At 44.3% G+C, this 22519-nt stretch overlaps 1 protein-coding gene across 1 annotated transcript; it reads left to right on the forward strand.

Annotated features, from left to right (window-relative positions):
* The first annotated feature begins 3169 nt into the window (after nt 1-3169).
* CD74 (CD74 molecule) lies at nt 3170-21797 on the forward strand. The gene is made up of 8 exons (XM_081180783.1): nt 3170-3412; nt 9576-9751; nt 10664-10740; nt 12384-12446; nt 15364-15459; nt 16181-16250; nt 19949-20140; nt 21665-21797. The coding sequence occupies exons 1-8, from the start codon at nt 3348-3350 to the stop codon at nt 21748-21750; spliced, it is 825 nt and encodes a 274-aa protein (XP_081036909.1). The 5' UTR covers nt 3170-3347; the 3' UTR covers nt 21751-21797.
* Nucleotides 21798-22519: the final 722 nt, after the last annotated feature.

Genomic DNA, 22519 nt, shown 5'->3' on the forward strand with positions numbered 1-22519 from the left:
CTTGCTGGTTTCCCACAGGCATCCTGTGAGAACAGGATGCTGGACTAAATGGGCCATTGGACTCACCCAATGGCCCTTATGTTCTTATTGTCCACACAGACTGGCAGTGGCTCTCTGGGGCTTCAGACAATGGTTTTTCCCATTTCCTACTTGGGGACCAAGCCAGGGAAAGCAAGCAAGCATTCAATCAATCAATCAATCAATCAATCAATCAATCCCCCATGACAGTGGTGATGCCACTTCACTTCAGAGTACAGGCATGTGTGTGCCATTGTGGAGTGTGTTCACACCACAATGTTTGCACGTCTAGTTTCATAAGCTGGGGGGTGGAGGGGGCAGGAGATGAATACCAAAGGTATTGTAGGTGGAAGGTTGACTCACCCTGTCCCTCTCTTCCTACTCACCCAATTTCATTAAAACTACATGTAACACTGCTCTACAGATATTCTTGTCAAGAGTGCTTGTGACCTAATATCACTGTTACGGATGAGAGAGTTGCACATCACAGGATGCAAGAAGAAGCCACGCAACAAGTAATGTGTTATTTTAGAGATGAAAGTATTTGGGGATTTGTTTACAAAATCAGTTCTGTACCAAGAGAAGCTCAAATGTCTGAGCTACATCTGTTGTACAAATCAAGCATATCTTTGCTTATTTTGCATTATTTGGCTTTTGCTGGTCATGTGATGATGCAAGCTGATATGCAGGCACTGAAGTTTTACCCTTCTGGAAATCTTCAATATGATCCCCTAGTCTTCAAATATGATCCCCTAGTCGCTGCCAACATACTTACAAACCTGCTAGTTAAGACACTAGCTGAATGTAGATGATTTATCTGCTAATGTGGACTCCAGTCTACAAAGGTCTTGTAATAAATCGGTTAACACTGGTAATGAGCATGGTACCCACAAGATGTTTTGAACTAGACCCCACCAATCAAACCTGGCTGGGGCTGATGGGAAATGGAGTCCAAAACATCTGGAGGGCATCTGGTTGACATATGTTAGGGCCCAGCACCACAAGGGAGAGGCAGGCCCCATTTCAGTGCAGTGACTGTCCAATGTAAACATGATCCAGTGAAAGGTTCTAGCTGAGCAAGTGTGACTTATTGTCCTGATCCCCTGGCCGATTCAGCAGCCGGACAGCGTGCCAAGACTGAGTCCCAAAATCCAAGGGTCAATCAGCATCTGCAAAGTCTACAGGCCGAGGTCCAAAGTCAAAGGCCGAAGGTCAGGAAACGAAGTTCAGGGTCAATCAAAGCCCAAAGTAGAAACCTGTGGCGGTCCAGGAGAGCACAAGACCAGGTTCTTCACGGCAGTTGAGCAGACATGGCACGTAAGCTCTGCTGTCTTCTTATAATGGGCCTGCTGGTTGTAGCATCTGGGCTTCATCCTCACCTGCTCTCAGCTTGCTCCAGTTGAGGAATCACAAGCCTCCTTGTGATCCAGGCCCCACCTGGCCAGCTAGTGAGCTGGTCTATAGGCCCTGGCCTGCCTCTGCTTCCTGGAGTGCCCTGCCCACTGTTTGTTACGCCTCAGGATCCACCATGTTCATGGGGGCAGGGGTTCCTCTGGCTCTGGCAAGGGGTCCCGCTGTTTGACTTCCTGCTCACTGGCCCCCATCCCCTTGTCATCCTCTGTTACCCCATGAGTACTTCCTACACCAACCTCTCCTTTTCCACCCCCAGCTTACACCCCCCCCCCCGTTTGACCCAATCCCAGCCAGGATCCTCTTCCTCCTCTCTGAACCCCTGCCAGTTCATGGCACCATAGCCTCCAACATTTCTCTGATGAAAATAGGGACGTCCCATTCCATAATGATAATTTTACTATTTATACCCCCCCCACACACATCTTACTGTGTTCCCCCAGCCACTCTGGGCAGTTTCCAACATACATTAAAACATAATAGAACATTAAACATTTTTTAAAAAAACTTCCCTATACAGGATTGCCTTCAGATGGCTCAGGGGCTGGATAACTCCATACCCTCCAACATTTATGTGATGAAAATAGAGGCAACCTAAGTAAAAGCGTGACATTATGGGATCAAATCAGAAACCGGAACAGCTTCTCTAAATCAGGATGTCCCTAGAAAATAGGGACACTTGGAGGGTCTGTAATCCCTAGTGCTGGTATCACTTGGGGGAAAGGAAAATGGTTTGGATCTTAACATGTTTTCAACAGGCTTTATTAGCATTGGACATTGCATCTCTCTTGCAATGCTGGCCCAACTTTACAATACTGCTCCCATTTTTCTTCATTGGAATATGCCGACTGAGGACAACACCACTTAATACATTTGACAAAGCTGGCCCTATTGCATTAAAGTGTAATGTGCCATAGGAATTTGTTGCAACAGGCTGACCTGGTTACCCCTGTGGACCCTTTATCATGCCCTTGTTATTTGGTTATACTGAATTCAATATATGGCAATATATGGCATCACTGTCTAGGAAGATGATTAACGCAAAAATACCCAATCTCTGCAGTCTTTTTTCTTTAGTCTAAACTTGACATTTACATTGGGACTGGCTGGTACATTTCCGAAGCCTGCTCACTTTTTCCACCTATGAGAGAAAAAAAACTGGGGTCTTTCATTTGTTCTCCGTTTCTCATGGGGTGATGACACAGGTCCTGCTATTGAATGTTGGAACTGGGAGTTCTCGGCTGTGGTGTTTAAAATTTAGGTGGTGGTTTTTGTTCTCGTTTGGTTGCTAATGAGTTAATAAAAGGTTGGTAGTATATGATCTTCACTCCTTGCGTCTCACTGTTTCAGGGAAGATTTTAATCTAGCTTTTACACCCCCACATAAAAACAGTATTGTTCATCACAACTTACGTACTATATTGTGGCATATTGCCTCATAAATATGCACCAGTATGTTAAAGATTCATCACATGCACTTTCCAAATCTCCCCTCCAAAGCCCAATCTGAAGTAAAATCTCTCTCCAAAGAACAAAAAGTTACGTTATTTGAATAAACCATGCCGTGAGAGAGCCATGAGCTACGTTACAGTGTTCTCAAAATGCACAGTCTATGTGGTAGCACGAAAAGCTGCAGAACTCTACCTGACAACCGGTGATGTCATCTGAGTAGCCAATGAGATTTTTTAAAAAAGTTAAAGCTGGGATAATTTGCTTACGACCTGTGTGTTGGTACTGGTGGGGGTGGAGGAAGGACTTGAAGGGTTTTTCCAATTCTTTAGGTCCTGCAACTTTCACTTCCCATTTCTGTGCTTCTAGAAGCTTCTGAGGACTGCAGTAGCCTTTATAGAGCCCTTGCTGGTCCCAGGCAGAACATCTTAACTTGCAGTCTCCAAGAAGAACATCAAAAGAGACAGCACCATGGAAGATGACAGGAACAACCTTCTCCCCAATACATACATTGGCTCTGCTCCAGTGCCAGAAAGGTACATATGATTGCCTGTGTGTTCTCCCCCCCCCCCACTGCCTTGCACTTTTAATAATTTGTATGGGGTAAATAAGCATCAAGGTTTCCCACTGTAAACTCTCTGCCCACTAGAAAGGCAGCCTGGCAGTGCTAGTCCCACCATTAAGCAAAGTGCGGCAGCTGCCTCAATCAGTAGGTTTTAGATATCATGAAGAGGCATCATATTGAAAGGTATTTAACGTGTGTTATATTTTTATCGCTGGAGAGGTGGGAAGGTGTTTGCAGGATTTTCTGTCTCAGGTACCAAAATAACTGGACTGGTCTTGGACATTTTGCATCTTTTTTTCCTTTCCTTTTCTTTTTGATGGTGGTAGGGTGGAACCTTGTGTTGCTCATGATGTTGTATCAGGCCAAGAGGTAGTGTAACTGTGTGTACTTTCTGTGTAACTGCCAGCAGGTCCCAACTATGTGGGCAGAAAGTTATGGTAAGGTATGGTACTCTGCTTTCAATCCCTCTAAAATGAAAGGCTAAAACGGGGGGGGGGGGATTGGTGGCCTAAATTAGGGGGTGGGGTGGAATTAACTGAAGCTGCAAACCTGTACGCATTTACCTGGGAGTAAGCCCCTTTGTACAGCGTGAGACTTGGGAATAGGATTGCGTTGCAGAAATGACTCCTGTTTGTTTGCAAACCAGTGATATATTATATTTCTCCTCATGCTGAATTGCAGACCTTTGCTACAGTTAGTTCTGCCACAGTTAGTGTTGGGCTGTTTTTCGTAACTGAAAGGAAAAGTTTGGTGCAATTGATGCTCTTTAACTTTTATTCTTGCCTGCACCTCTCCAAATAAGGGGCGATTGGTGTGTTTTATTTAGTCTCAGCACTATATTTTATAACAATTCTTTGGAACTTTTGTATTTACCAGCCACCACTAAGCATTTGAGGGGAGGGTGTGTGTTCTTTCTTTCTTACCTTTTTATCCCGCTGGAAAGGCTATTTTACTTTTGAAGGAGGAGGAAATGGAAAGTAAAAAATATCACAGTGTGAGCTTGATTGTTTAGTAAGGATTTGAGCTGGGTTTCCACAAGCAAACCAACCTCTCTAGCCCTTGCACCACACTTACTTTTCTTAGTGTGCCTCCATTTTGTATGTCACCCTTTCAGGTTTCTTGTCTTTTTATTAATACATGGCGAATAATGATTTCTTAACAACGGTGACCATTTCGGGGAATTACACTGCTGCGACGCTGGCAATAGGCAGTTCCTGCCAAACCAAACAGCCAAAGCCAATCAGATAATAGAGACATGGTGATGTCACTTGTTGCTAGGGAGAAAGGTGTTCAGAAAATTAATATCCATACTTTAACATTATAGCAGACTTTCTGTCCCGCATGTTGAGTTATATGGAGCTAAACTATACTGGAGATGGATTTTTATTTTTAAAGCAACAAGCATTATATTCTGCTTATGAATCAGATCACATTTAAAGCGAGTAACTTCCGCTTGGGCTGTTTAGACTTGAATTTACATGACAGAGTATAACTGTTAGAACTTCACTGTTTCATAGAATTATCAAATCAGAGAATTGTACAGTTGAAATTTACCCTGAGGTACCAACCCCTGTAATGTAGGAATCTCAACTAAATAATGCCTGATAGCTGGTCATTCAATCATAGCTGTCAACGTTTCCCCTTTTTTTAAGGGAAATTCCCTTATTCCAAATAGGATTCCTCGCAAGAAAAGGGAAAGGTTGACAGCTATGCATCCAACTGCTGCTTAAAAATCTCCAAGGAATGAAAGTCCACAGCCTTCCAGGTCATGGGCGTAGCCAAGAGGGGGCAGGAAGGGGCAGCTGCCACCCTAAATCAAGTAAATCAGTACAAAATACTTCACTAACTAAGGTTCTCCCCCCCCCCTCAACATAAAGCCTGCCCCGCAAGTCCCAAGAGAGTCCTTTCCACTATCAAGCAGCTCTTACTGCTAGGAAGTTCTTCCTGGTGTTTAGTCAAAATCTTCTTTCTTGTAACTTGAAGCCATTGGTTTGGGTCCTAGCCTCCAGAGCAGGAGAAAACAAGCTTGCTTCCATATGACAGCTTCCATATGACAGCCCTTTAGATATTTGAAGAAGGTTATCTCCTCTCAATCGCCACTTTTTTACCAGGCGAAACATACTCAACCCCCTCAACCATTCCTCATAAGGCTTGGTTGCCATACCCTTTATTATCTTGGTCACCGTCCTCATGTTCCAGCTTGTCAATATCCAGGGCTTTTTTTTGAGTTCTTGCACCTCTCAGGTGGGCACCGTTGTAAGAGAACAAGGGAGGAGTTCATGGTGAGTTCCACCACCTCTTTTTTCAGAAAAATAGCACTGTGCGATATCCATCTTAAGTTGTGGCACACAGAACTGGACACAGTATGCCTGGTGTGGTCTGACCAAGGCAAAATAGAGCTTGACTATAACTTCCCTTGATGATGACTCTTCACTTCTGTTGATGCAGCCTTTAGGGTTTGTTTGTTTGTTTGTTTGTTTGTTTGTTTGTTTGTTTGTTTGCTGCATCACACTGTACCTTCTGGTAGATTAAGGAGGTGCTGTAAAGAATTGGGAACTGTTTCTAAAATAATATTGATTAATGAGAGTATTAATATAAAACAGCCCCCCCTTGCACTGTATTTCAGGATTTTTGTAAACACCATGTATTCTGCAAATAGGATTAAGAATTTCTGTTTAGCATAATATTCAGTCCCATTGCTAATATTAAACAGCCAATCCAAACATCTCTTCCATTAAAACAAAAAACAAAATCCTGGTTTTCTTAGCGACCACTAAATACTAAGTATTTTTTTGGTGTGAGGATCTGTTCCTCCCCCTCCCCCCTTTACTCTTTTTTCCCTGGCCCGAAAAGTTACTTTACTTTTGAGGGAGGAGAAAATGGAATGCAACTGCTTTCCAGTTACTTGTTTCCCTCAAGAAACTCCAAAATACAACATTTTAGCATCATAACAGCCCCATAAAATTGTCTGGGTTAAAGAGCTGAAAAAAGCACCTAGTAAGCTTGATTTGAACCTGGGTTTTCACATGCAAGCCAACCTCTCTAACCCCTGCACCACACCTACAAAATGGAGGCACACTAAGAAATGCATGTCATGTTCTCAGGTTCCTTGTCTTTTCATTTTTATATGGCGAATAATGATTTTTTAACAACAGTGACCATTTTGGGGAATTACTGAACAGCCAAAGCCAATCAAATAATAGAGATACGACGATGTCACTTGTTACTAGGGAGAAGGGTGTTCAGAAAGTTAATATCCATACTTAAACATTATAGCAACCTTTTTGTCCTACAGGATGATTTACATGGCGCTAAACTGTACTGGAGATGGGTTTTTTTTTAAGCAACAAGCATTACATTCCTCTCTGAATCAGATCCAGGACATTTAAAGTGGATGAATTTAGCTAGGGTTTTTAAGTCTTGAATGTACATGACAGGGGACATAAATAATAGGACTTCAATGTTTAGTAGAATTATAATTCTTCTGGTTGAATAATAAGCTGCTGTGAGTGATTGAGTACTCTTTCTAAAAGTTAATTGTTGTTAATAAAAGTACTCACAAAACAATGTGTGCGACAGGCAGTAGTTTAGAAGAGATTAATATGCCATTATTGCAAAGCTTGCTCGTTATAGAAAAAGTAGAAGAGAAGCATAACAAACGTATTTAGAACTACTAAACACTTGTTGATTCTTGGCACTAGAACATATTTTCAAAATGTTAGTTATTTATCTGAAATGTTGCAAATGATTGATTTATATTTAACTGTGTTTGTGTTTATGGTTATATGAGAATTCAGTTGGAAATATCTGCATTTGTGTTTCATTTTAAAGCAAATAAACCTTTTTCTTTTTTTTAAAAAAATGGCATCATTCTCCTTTTAATCACAGAAATGTGTATTTCTCAGGGGGTATCTGCCACACATAACACATGCACGCACCATTTGAAAGAGAACACTTTGTTGTGTGTGTTAAAGTTGCTTTATTCATGTGCAGATTAATGCGAATTTACTTGACTGAGTAAAACGCCTATGATTGATCAACTGTCAAGGTATCTTTAATCTGGTGACAGCCCTAATAAATACAGGGAGAATTATTGATGCAACTGAAGGTCAAACTTCACATTACAACAGACATGCCTAAATGTGTCTCCATCTCTTTAAAATGTAGCTGTGGGGAGGGGAAAGGGGACATCGAGAGAGACATCCAATATGGAACCACAGCATATGGAAAAGAATTATCCCTTTCCCCTTTCACTATTTCCCCAGTGAACTTCCCCCACCCCACCCAAATTGCTACTTACCCCATTAATAAAATCATACTTAAAAAAAGAATCAAAAATCAATGAGGCTCATAGCAGCTTCAGTGTGCCTCCTGACTTACTTGCATTGAGCTCCTCCATGTAAGGGGTGGGCTGGATTGGCTTATGGAACCCCCTGCTCCACTGCTAATGCACAAGAGATCTACATTCCTGTACTGGTATGCATGCAGAATCCCTTCATACACATACAAGGAGATCTGTGGCCACTTGGCATATCCATGTATCCATGGGCTAGTCCATGTATTATTTGAATGTGGGTGCGGGGAGGTTTCTCTGAGTCCCACTGTTGTGATGACTAATCATAATTATGCACAGTGCTTTTGTTCCTTTAAAAATGTTTAGGGGTATTCTCATTTTGACTCAAGAAAACAACCGTTTTATAGTTCAAATCAGGAAAAATACAGTAAATGGACAAAAGTACAAAGATTCACAAAACGTTTAGGGGTATGCATACCCCTGCGTCCCCCCAGAAAAAAGGCACTGATTATGTGATACAAGTGAAAACACTTTTATTCTGATGCAATCTACAGGCTGCAAGAGTGTGTGTGTGTGTGGGGGGGAGAATTCCTGCAGGGGGTTGTACTAGATGACCCTTGGGGTCCCTTCAAACTTAACAGTTCTATGATTCTAATTATATACACACACACACACTTGTATAATTATTGCAATCATACAGCTTTTACTGCATTAAAGCCTATGGCATTAGATCTCCAAACATTTCTTACTTTTCACATTCTGTCTGCCTAGCAACAAGTGAGGTGACAAGCAGAACAGATAATGACTGGCTACAGCTTGGGAATTTCCCCCATGGTGTTTTCCATCAGGGTGAAGGGCTGTTAAATACTGTATGAGTAGCTTGGGGAAAAGGAACTGTAAAAAGGGAATTGCGGTCCTGGTGGAACCAAGGGGAGAATCCTGATAAGCAGATGTTGAGCGCATCCTGTCTCTATCTTGCACTCAGGAATTAATCTTAAATTGTGTAGAACTCTTCTATTTAAAAAGTTAACTGGATAACTGATTTCCAGACTGTGTTTTGGGGAACTATGTGACTCCTCAGAGGCTTAACTGACAGCATAGCCAATGTGGTGCCCTCCAGTGGTGCTGCAACTCTTATTACGCCTAGCCAACATGGCCAATGATCACTTGCTCTTATGCAGTTTAGAAGACCATTAGTAGTGATGGTTAAGTTGCCTGTAAGGAAGCTTGTCTACCATTCACTAAGCGTCTCACTTGAGGAACCTCTGATAAGCTGAGTAACCTCAAGTCTTCAGAATCATACCTTAGGACCAAAATGGCAAGAGATCCAGGATCAGATTTCCCACACTAAAAAAAAGAAGTTTAAAGAAGCTATGTGGGAGGAAGGAGAGGTGGCAAGAGCGAAGGTTTATCAGTTTCCCCCTTCTGTACTATCCCCACAATTTAGATCCCTTCTCCCAGCTACATTTTGACCCATGTAAGAAAATATAAAGGCACACATATGTATTGCCATGTAGTGCAAATGTAAGCTTTGGAACTGGATACTTTTGATCAGGAAAATTGTATGTGTGTAACTCTTATTACCATGGACCAACTCCACTTTCCCTCCTTTTCTATGGTTGTTGTTTATTAAAGAAACTTTTAATAAACCCATTTCACCTAATTTAGCCCTTAGTTAACCAAGTCAAAGCATTCTGTTTGTGTTACAAGCCAGAGATATTCCGTGCCTTGGTAATTTGCATGCAGGTGAATCCAAACCTGTTCTAAGAAAATAAGCTCTCAACCTGGACATCTGGACCACTGATTGGACAAACTGACATGCCTCTTTTATATCTTGCAGGGGTTCTTCCAGCCGTAAACCTGTCTATGCTGCCTTTTCCATCCTGATAGCCTTGCTTATTGCGGGCCAGGCAGTGACTGGCTACTTTGTGTATCAGCACAACACCCAGATTTCCAAAGTAACCAAGACCGCCACTGAGCTGAAACTGCAGTCGCTGGCCAACAATCTCCCTCATGGTTAGTAGCTTCCTTCTTCCTCTTCCTGCCCTCTCCCCCACTCCTACACTGTCTAACCTTTAAGTTTAACCATGATAGATTTGCAAGCATTCTGAATTCTTAAAACATTTCTCAATTTTGTGTGTTAATTGTGCAAATCAGAGCTGAAGGGACTGAGCCTGGGTCTGTCAGCTGTTTATGCACGCGAATCCCAATAGCCATCTCTTGTCTGCTTAGACAGACCAGATGATAGTTTACTATATTTATTAAATTTATATCCCACCCCTCCTCCCAAAGAAAGGAAAACAGATCTACAGATTCAGTCATGCTTATTGTGAGTTTTATAGCTTCAGTTTATATTCTGCTCTTGAGTTGCTTTCATGACTGTTATATATTGTACATTAACAGTTTACATCAATTTACAATTTATAAAAACATGAAAAGAAGCATTCTGCCCCTGAAGTCCAACACAGTACAACTTGGGCAAGGTTGTGCACCCTATAGTTAGCGTGGATGAGTAGGTTAGTGCTGTCAGTTCTGCAAGAGTCCTTCGTAATATATTTGGATATGCGAAGGGGTATAGCTTGGTGGCAGCATGGTGTCCTCCATTAGTTTGAATAATCCTTTTTTACAAAAAGCTATCTGAGCCTTTGGACAGTTTCGAGGGATTTCCCTCCCAGGCGTAGAGTTTGGAAAGCTGTTTCTAATATGAGATGGGGGGGGGATGTCTGCTACTGGGGGGGACGGGACAAGTATAAGTTTCCACTTTTGAGTCCAGCTCAGATACCTTGATTGAAGTCATGAACTCTCTGTGCAATATAATTTGTACTCTTGTATGTTTGACTCATCTGTATAAGAGGAATATCCTTGGGGGAGACCACTTTTTTAAAAATCTTCCTACATGTTTAATTGCACCACTCTTTTCTCCTGCAGCTCCCAAGGCAGTTAACCAGAAGAGGATGGCAATGGCCAACATTATGCCTATGCTCATGAGGGACCCAGATGAAGAGGTAAAGATGACAATTGCTTAACTAGCACAGGGCAGGGTGGTGTTAGGGTTGCCTGCTGCCTCGGAACCTCTCCTTTTCATCCATACAACTTGCAGGGGATAGCTATGGATGAGGGGGAAGACATTCACTCTGTCTTCTGGGGCCTTTCCTTTCCAACCAGTCTGCCAATACAAAAACAACCCTCCTGGCTAGTATTGCAATGCTCCCAGCACCTAGACCTTACACCAGTGTTGGAAATAAACGTTAGGCTCTTGAAACTGACAGGTCTTGCCTCAAATTAAGCTGTGTAGAGAGATTCCATTTGAAACAGCAGCTTCAGAGCAGGGAGAGTGAGTTGGCTCAACTTGACATGAGTCAATGTGACATGAGTGAAGCTGACAGCCTATTAGGCCAGCTCTGTTCTCTGTTCTTATTTGGTCACCTTGCAGTATGCAGGAATGGTTTGCCAGGAAATTAGCCTTCCTTGCCAACGTTCCCTAGAGGTGGCGGCAACCAGGGAATGGTGCCAAAGCTGGTTTAGGGACACCCCAGAACCCTTGGGAGGAAGTTCATACTAATGGTTTGGATCCCGATTGAAGTTCATTCCATGTTGTTTCCTTTAAGTCAACGATACTTAAATGAGATCCAGATCACAAAAAAAGTTGCAACTAAATTTTCACGTTGAGTTCAAAGAGACCTGGGTGTAAGTAAGTCCATTGTATCTGTTGCAGTGTGCGAAGGACAGGGAAGAGCCCTTTGTGTAGTCTGCTCTGTCATTGGGCAAGGAGCAGCTTCATAGTGTGACAAAAGTTGCATGCCACCCCCAATCTATGCCAAGCGGTAGCAAGATTCCAGGGGTGTTGTAGGCATTCACCCAGGGCTGTGTTTCTGTTGGGAAAACCGTGGCACAGTGGAGGCTGGCGTCTTTAAGAAATAAGGTTTATCGTACACATATTTACACCTGGAGTCTTCAGTGGAGGGGGTGCAGAACAGGACACCTCAAGAGTGTTTCTCATTGCCTCTCTCATAGCTTTGGGGTTCAAAGCAGCAGTCAGTCATGCATGGGCATAGCCAAGGAGGTGGGTGGGGGCAGCTACCATCCCAATCAAGTAAGTAAATAAAAATACTTAACCGACCAATCGTGTCACAGATAGCTCAGTTCTGCCCCCCCCAACATAAAGCCTGCCCCCGTAACATAAATCCTGGCTACGCCCAGGCAGTCATGGCTCCTGGTCTCTCGGTGCAGCCTTCTCCATCCAATGCCATCTATTCCTACATTTTCCTTGTTCCCAGAACACCTTTAGATTTCAAAAGGACATTTTTTCCTGTGATATCATGCCTCGATCACCTTGGTAACCTCCCAAATCTCCTGTCTTTGCCCACTCCTGGGGCATGGGGGGGAGGAGGATTGCTTTGTGCATTGCCAATTGTCCTAAATGGCCCAGCACCTGACTCCCCATTGTTTCTCAATGACTCTGCACTTAGCTGGCTGCAGCAGACTGGTTTGCATAAGCTAACCCATGTCTGGCACAGTTCTGTAGCTTGCATTTCCCTTCATATTATCTAAATACTACCATTTTTTAATTTCTACCATTCAGTAACAGACTCTGGAATCCTATATCTATTACGATATTTCAACTTCTTTGTTGTCGTCTCTTCTACAGTCTCCAGAGGATAAAATGAAGCTGACCAATAGCACTGAAGACCAGATCAAACGTCTACTCATGGTAAGAGCCTCGTCTCTTTGCCTGTGCAACAGTTCTGCTTGTCTTAGATGGAGAGTACTCAAGTTTGCAGCTATAGACTCAGCTGCTGGAGGCCTAGGGCTGAATCCCACAAAGTCATCCTGTTAGCCCAATAACTTCCACTTGCTCGATGGAACACCCTCTAGCACTCCTCTTCCTGTGGGCCACCCAACCCACTGGGCAGATTTGAAGAGGGAGGTAGAGGATGCAACTCATAGCACAGAACAAGATATTCTTTATGTTCCTAAAAATCACTAACATATTATTTGTTTTCCAACCACAGTATCTGACAGGTGTGTTTGTGTTCCCGGGAAGGATTGGGGATACGGCATTTATGCAGGGATCCAAATGAGGGAAGGGTGGACAGGCACATGGGTTTAATTGCGCTTAGTGCACCAGTTAGTACTGCTAGATTGAATAGTTGGTTATTTCTTCAGCATGAAAAGCAGCAAGGCACAATTGCAGCAACCTATGCCTTTCTTTCCCATGTGCCTATACCTCTTTAGATCCAAGGACTGTAGCCTAAGTGTCATAACATTAACCGTGAATAATGCACAGGTTCTGAACTACATATACACTTTGGAAACTTTCCTGCACCCAGAGAAGGCACTACTGTACCAATTAAATCTGCCAAGTGTCCTGAACCCCTGACCTACCTGGCAGCAAGTCAGTATGCCAAGTTCAAAGCCCAAGGGTCAATCCATATGAAGTCCATAGATCAGGAAACGCAGTCCAGGGTCATTCCAAGTAGTCAAGTCCAGCAGTCAGGATACAGTCCAGAGCCAAACCCAAAGCACAGTCTCGCAGAGGTCCAGGAGCATCCAGGACAATGAATATGGGCAGCTGAGCAGATAAAACACCTCAGCTCTACTTCCCTTTTATACTCTGCATGCTGATTGCAACATCTGGGCTTGATGAGGCATGTGACCCTCACCTGTTCCAAGCCCACTCCTGCTAAGGAATCACATCCCTCCTCCCAGAGCTAGCGAGCCCCACCTGGCCAGCTAGTGAGCTGGGCTGTGGGTCCTTGCCTGCCTCGGCCTCCTAGAGCAGTGTTTCCCAACCTTTTTTGGGCAAAGGCACACTTGTTTCATGAAAAAAATCTCGAGGCACACCACCATGCCAGATGGGGAAAGGTCACTTTTTACTTATGTAAAAAAAAATAAAAAAATAGTAACAGCATAGAAGGTAATGGTTAGGCTAGCATCCCTCTTCCAAATATGCTAGGTTTTTATTTGCAGGGACTGTTCTACATGGGAAAGCATTCAGCACTGTCATTCTCCCATCTGCCATCTGAATTGGTACTATTCTGGGTCAACTTACTCTGCTGCATGTGTAGATGAAAATGGCACCAAGTGTGGGGGAGGGGGCAGAACAGGTTTCAGATACAGGATATTAAGCATACACGTACTTCAGATTGAACTGGTTGCTTGCTTTGCAAGTTTTCATTTCCCAAATGACTGCCTTGGCAAGCGCAATACCTACCAGGCTCAACGCCAGTCTCGCGCTGCTGCTTCCCGCGCTCTCAAGGACCCGGGAGGAGGAAGGCGTGAAGGGAATCCTGAAGGCGCGAAAACCTCGCGCATGCGCAGGCCTTCCGCCTGCGACAGCCCAGTAGGCCGGCCGAAGCGAGCGGCGATGGGATGTGGGAGGGAGCTCGCTCGCCGCCCTGCGTGTGCCTATGTGGGGCACGTTACAGCCCCGTGACGTCAGCGCCACGCAGGCAGCCAGGCAGGCAGATGGCGAGAGCCCCGCGCTGAGCGGCCTCTCCTCGCCGCCGCCGCCCCGCCTCTCGCCACCCGACTCGCCCGCCTCCCTCCCACGGCACACCAGGCAACGTCTCGCGGCACACTAGTGTGCCGCGGAACACCGGTTGGGAAACACTGTCCTAGAGCACCCCTCCTGCTGCCCCCTATGCCTGTGAGTACATCCTTCCTCATCCCCTGCTTGCCCCATTGTGTCCCAGCCCCAGTTACACACCTCGTCAGAATCCCCATCATCCTGCCAGTCCATGACACCAAATGACCTTGGAGGGTGGCATGGCAGGCATCTGTTAAATGAGAAACTTAGATAAATTGGCATACTCGTAATATGGGGCTATGTGGACAAAGATGGATTAGATAATAGGGAGTTTAGATAAACATTCAGACAGTGAGAGTTTGTGGTGCATGCTGTGGATAATTATCATTAAATTTTAGGGAAAGCAAAGGCTTTTCTTTTTATCTCGGCTTCTCACTGGATGCACTAGCTTGCTTGTTTCTTTGTATTTTCCTCCCCAAACCCATGCCCTGCCCAATGTCCCAAAGAAACCCAAGGTATTTAGGAAATTGGCAGCAAAACACTATAACCCAAAAATAATTAAACCCAATAATACAATTAATTATTGACATAAACTAAAAACAAATTTAACCGTTCCAAAACAGCCACCAGAATATGCAAAAGCGATGCCAGTGAAAAAGCTAGGGAAAGGAGCCTTTCTCTCCATCTGTATGTTTCCTTTGAAATCATTCTGCTGTGGCTGTTTTCCTCTTAAAAGGAGTTGCATCCAAACTTTGAACTCTCCAAGGCAGGGAGGAGCAGTCGAGGGAGGCAGCTTTAGGATGAAAGGTGGTGGGGGCAGAGATAGTTCAGCAATCCCTCTCACCTGTACCTTTTGCCTGCCTTAGAAGAGTGTGCTAGTGATTCAACTCCCACAAATGGGTCTGCTGCCATGCTCTCTGGTTGGACCTCATTGTCACTGTATCTGGTTGAATTCATGAGATGGAGTTGGTATTTCACATGCCGCCAGTCCATACCCAGTCCTTTGAGCATAGTCTTGCTTTGCTAGGTGATCTCTTTCTGGGCCTCCAACAGACTGACTTTCCTTACATAATGTTTGTTAACATGTTCCTCCCTACAGCAATCAAACCCTCTCATAAAATTTCCTGAACTGAAAAAGAGCTTCATGGAAAATATGAATACTCTGAAGAACCGCTTGGATTTTGAGGACTGGAAGGTAAGTGCTGCCATCTTTCACAGAATCCTCTCCCCGCTCCTCCCGTCCTGAAGAGAACATGGTGTCACAGTGGATAGGCAATATCTCATTTAACAGATCATAGAGTTGGAAGGGACCACGAGGATCGCCTAGCCAGCCCCCTGCAATACAGGAATATTTCACCCAATGTGAGGCTCGAACCCATGTCCCTGAGATTGAGTCACCTGCCCTAGAAGCTCTCTACACTGTTAATTTTATTTGCCTTGGGACTTATTCTTGTTGGAATCTAAGACTTTGGAAGGGATCCTAGTCCTTCCCCTCTTGTGCTCAGGAAAAGATTACAAGTATCCACTGTCACTTGCAATGCTTCCTAATTTGCTCTTGACTGCTATCTAGTGTTTTGAGTTGTTCATGTGTGGGATTTAAATAGGCCTCAGTTAAACTTGCTAAATGCCTGAGATTCTAGGAATTATGTTTGGGAACTAACAGCAGGGAGTTCTTCCGTGAAGGGACCGCAGCGCTGGACCTCTGTTAATTATGCCAACAAAGCCTCAGGTTTATTAGTGTAGTTAAAATTGACTGAACTATATTAAAGCCCTTTCCTGCAGTGTACAGTGGCGTTCACCCAGCAGTGAAACATATGGTGGACTTCTCATCATTTGGCAATTATACTGTTGTTAACTTACATTTATTTATTTGTGGATAGGGATGCCTTTTATTAACTGCATTTGATCTCTTGCAGTCTTTTGAAACCTGGATGCACAAGTGGCTGCTCTTCCAAATGGCCAAGAATGAGATTCCAGCTGAACAAGGTATGCAAGGACTGTAGCACTGAAAGGAATTCTAAGGGTGATGGATGCAAATTCTCTGAAGGGCTCAAATCACAACACAACAGACAACATTCCATTTTGCTGCAGCTTCAGATCCTAAAGAGATGCAGGAAATCATGTGAAACAAAATCCCAATGTACTAGAAACAGTACATTTCTGTAGGAGGGACTGAAAGGGCTCTGCTGCATGCCAGAAGACTAATGTTAATGTATGCTGATGACTTGGGGGTGGAAGGAGATATTATACAGGATGTTGAGCTGCTGCTGAAAATGATAGCCCTGTGTGGAGGTCTCCCTCTTTGTTCTGGAACATGGACAGGACTGGCACCAGAATTTATGGAGCCCGCAACATGGTGCCACCCATGCCCCCCCAAACACCCTTCCAATGCAGCTGTGCCTTTTCTTTTTCTTTCATGGTAACGAAAACACCACCAGTGGTGGGCGGTTTTATAGATGTATGGTCTGGGGCCTTATATTGTGGGTAAATAAAAATGGCAGATAGTCATCATGGATAGGAGCAGAGCTTGGCTCCCATTCAAAAGCAGCACAACCACCATTAAAACGGCTTTCCAGAGGCCCAGTGAAGAAGGTGGCAAGGCAGCACAACAGGATTGGGCCGGGGGGGGGCCTTCTGGGCCTCTAGGGTCCTTGGCCAGTGCCTGTCCTGGGCAATTGCTTGCGCTGGGCCTGAACGCAGAGCATTACTTAACCAGTGATGCATCATCACGTGTTTCAACTTAGAAGTACAGTGGTACCTTGGTTTAAGAGCAACTTAGTTTATGAACAACTTGGATTAAGAATGCTGCAAACCCGGAAATAGGTGTTTTAGTTTGTGAACTTTGCCTTGGAAGCAGAACATCCTGTTGATTGTGTTCCATTTGTAAATTGAGTCCCCCGCTGCTATGGGAAAGCACGCCTTGGTTTAAGAACAGACTTCTGGAAAGGATTAAGTTCGTAAACCAAGGTACCACTGTAACGCACAGCACGAAGACATCACGACACAAAGTGGCTAGAAACTGTTACAGGTGTGCTTGTGGAGGAGAACTCAGCACAGTGTTGCTCTTTGTGCCGGCGGCTCCATGTCCCTTGCATTGGTTTGGATCTGAAGGATGTGAGTGGAAGGCCCTTCCTCTCATACAAGGGGGCACCTGCAATTTCTGCAGGCTTCCCTCTTCACCTGCAGTTCCCCATCCTACATCTCATTCAGCTTTTCAGGGGCACAGGGGGCTGAAATGATGGGAGGGAAGCAGCGAATTTGCATTAACCTGAGAACTCCCACAGTTGGTTGGATCCAGCCCAATGCACAGCCCCACTAGCCTCAAGCAAGCCAGGGTGTGAGAGCCACTCACAGGCAATGCTCTCCCAGCTGGAGTTCATTTGCAAGTGTAAATCTAGTAATTAGTTGGCGAAAGCCTTGTAGCTCCAATTAACCTGGCAAGCTTTGGGCTGGGGGAAAAAGACTGCTCACCCTTAACACAAAGACCACCCAAGCCCAGTATTCTCCCTTCCAGCTGCAGTTCATTCACTATTTCTTGGCCTTTCTATGCAAGGCACAAAGGTTTAGCCCTACAACGTATTTCAGAATGTTGCTGCTGAAGGAGGCTGCTAAAAGGTGCTGCCAGAAAGCGTTGCCCACCTGGGTGCAATTCCTTGGCCAGGACCACCTATTTTCAGCGGCAAAACTAAGCACTCGAAGAGTGATTCCACACGGCTGTTTACTGTTCACTAGACACTGCTCACGCATGCAACTTCTGTGCAGCATCCAGTTGGTGTTTGATCCATATCCACTGTTTCCAGAGAGTGGAGGAGATCACGGAAAGGCATTTTGATGAAGATGGCATCCTGTGGATGCCACAAAGGAGGGCATGCATGAACAGCACCGGCTCCCCAGTGAGCTGCTGTGTGCTCTCCCAGTCCCTTCCAGTATGAATCTTGTGACTGGAAGACCTGGGAATGTGCTTAATACGATAATCCTGTATAGGCCTCTTCAGAAGTAAATGCCAGGATGCTCGGTCAGACTTATTGCCAGGTGAGTGTGTATAGGATTGAGGTATAGGACGTAGGATCAGCGCAACTTAAAAGTGCTTAACTTTGCCTTGTACTCAAAACATGGAAACATATTTGCCTTCTGTTGGCTCACCTCCATTAGCTCCCTCCATTAGCTTCTGGGCCTTGTTTAGTTGCTGGCTTCCATATGGATGGTCTATCTGCAGGAACACTGCCCAGTCTACTAGCTTCTGTGTCCTAAGAGATCATCTTTGGAGGCCTTGGTTTTTTGGGGTGAGGTTTTCTTCTTTATCTCAATTGAAAACTCATGGGGCCAAGAGTAGGACACTCTCAACAGTGGCACCGCACCTCTGGATTTCAGAGAGGCCTTCCAACAACTTCTGTATTGGTTGTCTAGGTATGGAACATCTTTATACTGTACAGTTGTTTGTTACATTTTAAACAAATTCTGCATTGCCTTGGCTGCTGTTCTACACCGAGGGACCTAATAATGAAAACAGCAAAAAACGAATGTCTTCCTTGGCAGAAGATGTGAAAAACCTGTTTCGACATGTTGTGATACTGACCATTTTACTACTGAAATATGCTTGATGTAGAGCACAGCTTGAGCCCAAAGCCACTTGCCGTCTCTTCAAAGGAAACAGTGGCTGTAAAAGGGAGCTCTCTGCTGACTTGCAATTCAATGAACGAGGTCTTCATGTTATAGAACCACTGGTTTTAAAAAAGTCTCTTTTCGCTCATCACAGCAGAAGCAAAACACGGTCTGCCCCTGGGAAGAGTGATTGGCAAAGAGCAATTCATTTGAAACTGCAATTATCTAAGCTAAATGATGCACCCATGATGAAAGAAGACCTGTTGTTTGAATTAAGGCCCACTTCAAATATTTATTTTAAAAGAAAAAGGAAACCCTACTGAAACAATTTTAACAGTCACACGCAGAGAGAGGGAGAGCCTTATTAATGACACACAGTCTTTAATTTGGACACCGACATGGTCAACCACTTTCCTGTCCCAAATTTGGGCACCAATGCAATGCTTAAAAAAAGAATGATTCCTCCTTCTGTGATTTCAGCTGTTTCTGAAATAAAAGCCCGCAGCCGAGATTTTCATACCAATTAGCCACTCAGCAGTGGTCGGACACATTCCCATTAGCAGAATTTATATTAATACTGCCTCCATTAAGCAGTACTCATTAGCATTTGCTCTCATTAGGCTAAATGGGTTCCCTGGGAGCCATCCCAATAAAATAGCTGTCCTAATTAAACGGGCATATTGTTACAAAAAGCAATTCTTTCCTCACATCCCCCCTTTACTTTCCCATGGTGCAGCCACAATGAAACAGCCTCTTCTCATATTAGGAGGCAGTTGATACATTCAGCCAAACCAAAAAGGATTGTTTCTCCTGGACTTTCAATTTCAAAGCCGCTTCTGTGGAGTTGGGGAATGCTTCCAGCTGTGCTATTTTTCTATAAGCGGGGAGCATTCAAGTATTTGGTGCCAACTTACCACCTGAAGTGCTATGGTGCAGGGAAAGCTTTACCTCTGAACTTAGCCATGTGTCTCAAGCAAGGCAAGGGAGCTGTTCAGTTGTAGTTACAGTTGCATCAAAGGGCAGTGCTAGCAGCTGGCAGTCAACTGTGCACACTGAAGTTTCTGTTTTTGTTTTGTTTAAAGTGAAAACCAAGTGCCAGACAGAAGAATGTGGTCGGGGTGTCCACCTGGGAAGATTCTGTGCCAAGTGCGATGAAAATGGCGACTATCTGCCTAAGCAATGCCATGGTAGCACTGGCTTTTGCTGGTGCGTCTACAAAAATGGCACCATGGTTGAGGGCACTACTAAAGTCCGTGGGCCACTGGACTGCACTGGTAAAGAGCTTCTGTTTCCTATCAAGGGGGAAAGGAGTTAATAAGCAAGCAGATGTCCTTTATATTCTTGAGTAAACTGGATTATCTAGAGTTAGGGAGCAACATCTTAATGGCCCAAGTCCTAGGAGCTAATGAGTCTCTCCCCCCCACCCCCACCTGGACTTGAGTCCTAAACACAGCCAGAGTGTTTGCAGTGCAGCAGCCATTGTTGCAGCTGTAGCAGTGTTCTTTACTTTTTCTAAAGAGAAGTGATGAAGTCAGGCAGTGGAGTTTTTTTTGGAGATATAGGCAGGGTGGGCTGGGGTGCTGCGATTCCCAAGAGTCACAACACAACTGTGTGTGAACCACATTGACTACTTTCCACATCCACCATGCCAGACTTCCCTGAGAAGCTCTTATTACATAGGCAGTGCAGTTAGAGCATTTTTGTCTAGTTTTGTACAAAATACTTTGGTGGCAGAATTTGGGTCATCTGGTTGTGGAGCCAATACTTGTTGCTGCCAAATTCACATTGTTTTTCCTTGCCTGGAAGATAAACCCACTTTGATTTCTGCATGCGTGTGCCTTATGTTCCTTGTGGCTTCACCATGGGGATGGTGTTTGGTCAATATCACGAGGCAACCTGATGTGAAAAAATAGCCTTGTTGGTTGCACTTAGTCCTGCTTGATGACTGAACTTATGCCATTCTCTTACCACCACCACCACCCACATCAAGAAAGTGGGAAGACTGTTGTGAACAGTTAAGGAAGTTTCCCCTATCTTTGTGCTTCAGATTTCTACCTGATATCTGCCCCTGAGTAAGCTTTTTCCAAATGTAACAAGCAAATGCAACAGCCATGGCAAATCATTTAAAACATTATGACCTTACAGCGCATAGAAATCTCAGAAAACCCAACATCTTCATTTGTGTCATTATCATTATGCCAATCTAACACATTCTCAAGAAACAAAACAAAACTTGGAATTAGTCAAATGAAAAAAAACCAGAAAAAAATTATTGGAATTAGTCACAGCCTATGCAGAAAAAAACTTAAATCATAAGAACTCTGCTGGATGAGGCCAATGGCAGATCTAGCCCAGCACCCTGTTCTCAGAGTGGCCAACCAGATGCCGAAGTAGAATCTGAGTAGAACAGCCATCTCCCTAATGGTGATTCCATTCAACTTGCATCCAGAGGGATAGTGCCTCTCAAAAATCATAAAACCAGTATATACCCACTTGCCATTAAGTACACAACTTTGCATTGTTGAATGGACTAAAGATACAAATCGTTCAGTGCCCATTTGTCAGATTTCAAATGACCTTTCTCTCTACAGGCAGTGGAAAATAATATGGCCAAATGTTAATAATTTTGTGTATTACTAAAAATAATAATAAGATAGATGAAAAACAAACAATTGTGCTGCTGGCTGAACATGAGAAAGCAGAAACTAGTAGGAAGCATCCTAAAGGTGATGTGGAAAGAAGAGGACACCTTAGGGCATTGGAAAGTGCTAATCTCTCTCTCTTCCTCCCTTTTCCAGGAAAAGGGCAACTGGTGAACGTGACAGCTGGTGATACTGAGAATGTGACAGCTTCTCAGCTGAGCTTCAGTAACCTAAATGGTTGAGGTAACTTAAGAATTTTGCTGGCTCAAACCAAAGACCTGTCTAAGCCCACCATTGTTTTACCCCCATAGTGGCCAACCTGATGTCCATAGGGAGCCCACAAGCAGGAGATGAGGATCATAGCACTGTCTCTGCTGTTCCCAGTGACTGGCAAATCAGAGGCATGGTGACTCTGATCCTAGAGGGAGCATACAGTCATCATGGCAGGAGCCATTGTTCACCTTATCCTCCCTGAAAGTAGCTGGCTTAGTTCAGGAGAGCCTAGGAGTTCACCTTGAAGGCACCTTTCATTTCAGTGCTGGTGTTCTCAGCTACATACACAAGAGAGCAAGCCAAGTACTTTGTTTTTAATCTTCTTTAAACTTTGTTTTTAAACTTTTTAAAACAGTCTGTACAGATTGAATAGGGACGCGGGTGGCGCTGTGGGTTAAACCACAGAGCCTAGGACTTGCCGATCAGAAGGTCGGCAGTTTGAATCCCCGCAACAGGGTGAGCTCCCATTGCTTGGTCCCAGCTCCTGCCAACCTAGCAGTTCAAAAGCATGTCAAAGTGCAAGTAGATAAATAGGTACCGCTCGGGTGGGAAGGTAAATGGTGTTTCCGTGTGCTGCTCTGGTTCACCAGAAGCGGCTTAGTCATGCTGGCCACATGACGCAGAAGCTGTATGCCGGCTCCTTCGGCCAATAAAGCGAGATGAGCGCCACAACCCCAGAGTCGGCCATGACTGGACCTAATGGTCAGGGGTCCCTTTACCTTTACCTTTCAGATTGAA

The sequence above is a fragment of the Podarcis bocagei genome (genome assembly GCF_964188305.1).
Source record: "Podarcis bocagei genome assembly, chromosome: 2".
NCBI lineage: Eukaryota > Metazoa > Chordata > Lepidosauria > Squamata > Lacertidae > Podarcis > Podarcis bocagei.